At 44.2% G+C, this 5066-nt stretch overlaps 1 protein-coding gene across 3 annotated transcripts; it reads left to right on the top strand.

Moving 5' to 3' along the window:
* The first annotated feature begins 1021 nt into the window (after positions 1-1021).
* LOC129602501 (vascular endothelial growth factor receptor 1-like) lies at positions 1022-4517 on the top strand. 3 transcript variants are annotated; one of them, XM_055501530.1, is made up of 8 exons: positions 1022-1603; positions 1841-2109; positions 2171-2428; positions 2493-2708; positions 2779-3170; positions 3710-3936; positions 4193-4209; positions 4275-4291. In XM_055501530.1, exons 1-8 carry the CDS (start codon positions 1140-1142, stop codon positions 4283-4285), a joined length of 1854 nt encoding a protein of 617 aa, XP_055357505.1. In that variant the 5' UTR covers positions 1022-1139; the 3' UTR covers positions 4286-4291. The 3 variants fall into 3 exon arrangements, with proteins under 3 accessions (XP_055357505.1, XP_055357504.1, XP_055357502.1); XM_055501529.1 differs by lacking the exon at positions 4193-4209 and having other exon boundaries at positions 1841-2106; positions 4275-4517; XM_055501527.1 differs by lacking the exon at positions 4193-4209 and having other exon boundaries at positions 4275-4517.
* Positions 4518-5066: the final 549 nt, after the last annotated feature.

Raw genomic sequence — 5066 nt, 5'->3', positions numbered from 1 at the left:
AACACAAGCAATAGCAACTGTAAGGAGAACATCAGGGCGTTGCTAGGAAGACAACGGCATAGAATCTCGAGATATGGCATAGAATCACAACAACGGCATAGAATCTCGTGTACGTACGTATTGTGCGTACACTCATACATCACACTCCTTCCTTTCTTTAAAAAAAACTTTTGCTTAGTTGTTACTCCATGCCCCGGCTGGTCTAATAATTCATGTTAAACTCTTGAATGCATGTTAACGGTAATAACGAACAAGTGTCTGCGGGAAGGTGCATATCGAACAGCATCCATAAACAGCGCAGCACTGCATCAAAAGAAAATTTTGACAGATTTGCCGTTGCATTTGCTCATCGTGCGAATACTGAGATTTGGCCACATGAACACTGCGTTTCTAGAACCCGCGCATCAAACTTGAACTTTATGAAGGAAGCAGGCGTTGCAAGTTTGCAGCTACGGAACCAGTGCAAATAGGTATGCCCACAAGCGAATGCAGTGCGCCATTTCCGTTAGAAATGGGGTAAAATGTGTCCAACCGCATATCTGCACAGGGAAAGCGAAACGGGTATATCCGGATCGGCGTTTAGGGTTATCCTTAACTGTTTATTATTTATCTCTCTGTAAATGTTTCTTTTTTGATTTTGAAATTAAATGATTAAAATGGTGCTCAGTTACGTTGTGCAGAACCAGAGGGAGGTATTGACAATTTTTAAGCACAAGTTTCCGTCTAGGTGAGCACATGCCCTTCATGTGAGCGCATTTTGTGCTATGTGAGCACAAGGCCCTGATTTTCTAGGCCCCGAAAGATTCAAATAGAAACCAACATGCGATTCTCTGTTGTTGATACGATTTTAACAGAGATATACAGATAAGGGAAGAACATGCGCACCAAAGCAGAGTGAAACCGGTTTTGGCCAATAGCAGTCAGACGATCACACTCGCGTCCGAAAAATCCTCCCGGCGATTGTGTAGTAAGTTTCTTCGACAGTGCTTCTTCTCTACGCACTTAGTTGCAAACTGTTTATTCAGCCAAGGGAGTGCATCCGTATAACGCATTTGCGACACTAATACTTTAGAATCTTGTCGTAGCATACGGTTAGGAATGAAAAAGAAGCAGCAAAGGTTGTATCAGTAATCGCTTTAATGAATTTTGTGGGATCAGTTATCTGTGTGTATTTTTTTCTAACCCGAGGTATTTGTGACGAAGAGACTGTTGAAGTTTTCCATGATGACTTTGAAACGCTGGATCTTGGAAAGTGGAAGATCGAAAACCCGCAGAACGTACGCGTTCAGAACGGTGTGTTGCTGCTGACAGGCAAGACGGGCTGTGAGAACGGATCACTGTACCGGAGCAACAGTTACATCGGCACCAGGAACTTCACTTTCAAATACGGTGAACTGCTAATCCGTATGAAATACCCATACCAGGCTCCTGATCTAACTACCGGTCTCTCGGTGCTGAAATTGTCGGCCGAAGGCGCTACTTCTCCTCGGGAGGTTACACTCACTGCTATAAATACATTCCCACGGTATCTAAGTGGTCTGGTGAGGTACAATCCGTCTGGGGGAAAGAGTGCGGAATATGGACAACTTTACGAATACATGGGGCAAGTACAGTACTGAACTAAGATGCTCATCACACAATTCTGCAATCTTTTATTTGGCACTACCGAACAAATCAATACGAGTACTGGGTCCACACGTGTGATGGTGCTCCAATGATCCGTAACACTACGAAATTGTGGGCGCTGTAGTTAATTTGATGTGCCACTGTGCATTTCTTCATATGCATTCGAACACGAATTTGGTATTAAATAGTGCGATGATAGCCTGAGTCTTTCCAGCGTCCGCGATCTCACATTTGATTACCACCTTTACCGGCTAATCTGGACCACAGAGAGCATGGAACTGTTCATGGATGGCAGCCGGATTTTCAATTTAACCGTTGTGGGTTTGAACGACTGGCCGGCAGTGAATATTGCCATGTCAGCCAGTTCTGAAATCACGGGAAACGCCTGCCCAAACCTTTCCATCAAGGCATCGTGTGAATTGTTGGTGGATTACGTCACTGTTCGGCAATACGGCAGCCGACCAATCACAACACACCCAGGTAGTGGCCACATGATGCACATCCGCTTTTGGAAATACTTCGTTACCGGTGTTGTTATCTGTAGGTGACATAATACAAGTGACCGTTGGTGTACTTATTCCGACAGCGGTTGTAGCGTCAGTGATAGTTACCTGCCTGCTGCTGCGATGCGCCAGACAACGTCGCATTAAGCGCCGCGAAGGCCTCATTGTTTATCCCAGTGCTACGGAAACACCATGTGATTATGGCTTGTCGGCGCTTGAATTCAATGGAGAAGCGGCGGATGTGCTTGCAAATGATCGCATAAAGGCGATGGAAATTCAGCTGGACACAATACAGATCGGTAAATTAGTCCATAGTAACAAAAAATAAGCTTCTTGTACCTTTCATGGTGTTATCGTATCCAGCGAGCACTGTTTTGGGTCGAGGCTTAACCAGCGTAGTCAGAAAAGGATTCGTCAAGGCAAGTTGCATGCACTCAACTACATCCGAAGTTGCCGTCAAAAGTGTGAAAGACAAAAGCGATCCCGTGGAAGCTCGACAGCTGATACAAGAGCTGAAGATTATGGCAGCAGTAAAATCTCATCCGAATATTTTAAACCTCGTCGGAGTGGTACTGAAAGGTTAACACCATGAACATTTTATCACTATCCAGTAATACCGGGAGCAATTATAATTTAAAGGCTTTTTCAGGTGAGCTGCTACTGATTGTCGAATACGCTAAATTTGGCTGTTTAAAGCATATGCTGAAAGTGCTTGGAACGGAGCGCTTTTACAATCATGTAAGTCCAAGTGGACACATCCTACCGTATGATGAACTGGAAGTGGAGCGAATCAAGTTCTCTAACACACAATCCTTGGCCCAAACTGATACTGCGCAATATGGCGGAATGGTTCTATCCACGCAAATGCTGCTGTCGTTCGCCGGCCAGATTTGTCGTGGAATGGAGTATCTCAGTGCTTCGTCCATTGTGCACCGGGACTTGGCCGCTCGCAATATCCTCATTTGCGAGGGAAATGTGGCCAAGGTATCTGACTTTGGATTGGCACTGCAAGGCTCGGGATGTGCCGACCGCGAGTCTAAGGTATGCCTGAGTAGAATCCCGCCGGCTTTATCGTAAAACGTCTTAAAGCGCAAAGCCGAGAAATGTCACAGAATCTGAGCAGCCGATTCACGCCGGGTGTGAGCGTAAAACCTATAGACGTACCTGTGCGAAAAAATCAGCAAATGCTGAGACATAAATGCGCAAAAATGTGATATTGTATTACCAGATTAATGTTATTTTTCTGATAAAGCAAACAAACAAATATAAACATATGAGAAAACCTTGTCGATCCGTAATTTGGTGCAAGCTTAAACCCTGGATAAATAATCGTAATTCTTCGAAGTTTAAATGTGTTATTTCATTGTGCCTAACAATAACAATCAAATGAAGAATTTGTCCCAATTAACATGAGAAGGGACTGGGACTTCTTCGAAGTGTTAATGCTTTTTCAATACCCAAGAACCCTTGCTCAGAATCCAAAGGTTTATTTGTTTGCTTAAACGCCGCTGCGTCTCGCTTGCTTGCCTTACGCATTGCACAACACCTAAATCGTCACGCGCAAATTACTGTTTTTACAGGACGCCCTGCCCGTTCGATGGATGCCGCCGGAATCCATTTCGAGCGGGATCTTTTCGGAAAAGTCGGACGTCTGGTCGTTTGGTGTGCTTATGTGGGAAATGTTTAGTCTGGGCGCTCTGCCTTACGCCGGCTTCCATGTTTCACCCGGGAATAATATTTCGGATTTCCTGACGGCACTACAGACGGGACTGCGGTTAGATAAATCAGCGACTTGTCCAAGTGTCGTGTAAGTGAAACTAACAAGTTTGAGCAGTTTTAATACTGCAGCGTTGCACTTGCAGTTAGGTATAGTCAGTACAGATATATGTATTCTGTAGAAGTGAACCGATGATTACAGTTAGTAGAAAAATTCTAACGCTGCTATAATATGTCAGTAGTGTGTAGGTTAGCAGGGTTTAGTATATTTTTCCTTTTTCGGCATTTACAAGTCACTTCAACCGCCCTGTGCAAACTTCTTGTTGTACTAATTTTCTGCAATTCAGTCGTCAGAAGAGATGGGGTAAATTGTGCATCTGTTTCTCAGTGAATGAAAACGGTGATCTTGCTGTCTTTTTATGTTTGTAGTTATGACCTGATGTGCGAATGCTGGAAACTCTCACCCGCTGACCGAACGAATTTTGGTCGGCTGGCGAAGAACTTGGAGAATGTTTATGACACATTGGGCGTCCCAGTTTATGTTCGTTTGCTCAAGAACACCCAGCTGTGCATGTAAACGCAACGTCCTAAATCCGATTTACTGTACTTATCTCAACGAAGAAACAGCTAAAGAAGTCGTTTGAAAATTAATGTGTGAAACTCATGCGTAAAAGACGCATACGATTTTTGTTCAAAACTGTATTCCATGTGGTTACTCAGTGAAAGAAAACAATCGTTCCACAACAGATACACTCAAAATCACTTTGGCGCGTTTCTGACCGGTGGCAGAAACTAGGCATCCCCTGAGTCCAAGAGTTTCTTAGTGCCGTCCCCCCACGATCCGTAGATTTCGAACGCCGCCGCGACAAAATCGTATCTTGCCGGCAGCTGATAGACTCGTAACCGTACACTGCGCAATAACTGGTTGTTAACGTTTTAATGATTCACGGATAACAGACTGAACTCCAGATTCGGTGTCATGTAATGATCGTGTAAAGCATTAACAAGCGATTAAATATGACCGACAGAAATCACGTATCCTTCCGACACAGATCAGACCAACATACTCGTACAGATCACCACAATGCAGCCACATTCCTTATGTGCACCATTGTAACAGTTCTCATCGGTTCTCACTCAGAAACATGTAAACATGACAACGCATAAGCAGCTGTGAATTAGGTAAGCTAGGAATGGTGGGAATCAGTCATCCACGCGACT

Source organism: Paramacrobiotus metropolitanus, unplaced genomic scaffold (assembly GCF_019649055.1).
Source record: "Paramacrobiotus metropolitanus isolate TYO unplaced genomic scaffold, Prichtersi_v1.0 Parri_scaffold0000516, whole genome shotgun sequence".
NCBI lineage: Eukaryota > Metazoa > Tardigrada > Eutardigrada > Parachela > Macrobiotidae > Paramacrobiotus > Paramacrobiotus metropolitanus.
This window is presented reverse-complemented; position numbering and strand designations above follow the sequence as displayed.

What these genes read in the sequence shown, in the direction of transcription:
- LOC129602501 (XM_055501527.1), top strand. Translation starts at nt 1,140, where the DNA reads ATGAATTTTGTGGGATCAGTTATCTGTGTGTATTTTTTTCTAACCCGA. An exon ending in CGTCGGAGTGGTACTGAAAG is followed by an intron (nt 2,709 to 2,778) that starts GTTAACACCATG and finishes AGGCTTTTTCAG; the next exon opens with GTGAGCTGCTACTGATTGTC. An exon ending in GCGACTTGTCCAAGTGTCGT is followed by an intron (nt 3,937 to 4,274) that starts GTAAGTGAAACT and finishes TTATGTTTGTAG; the next exon opens with TTATGACCTGATGTGCGAAT.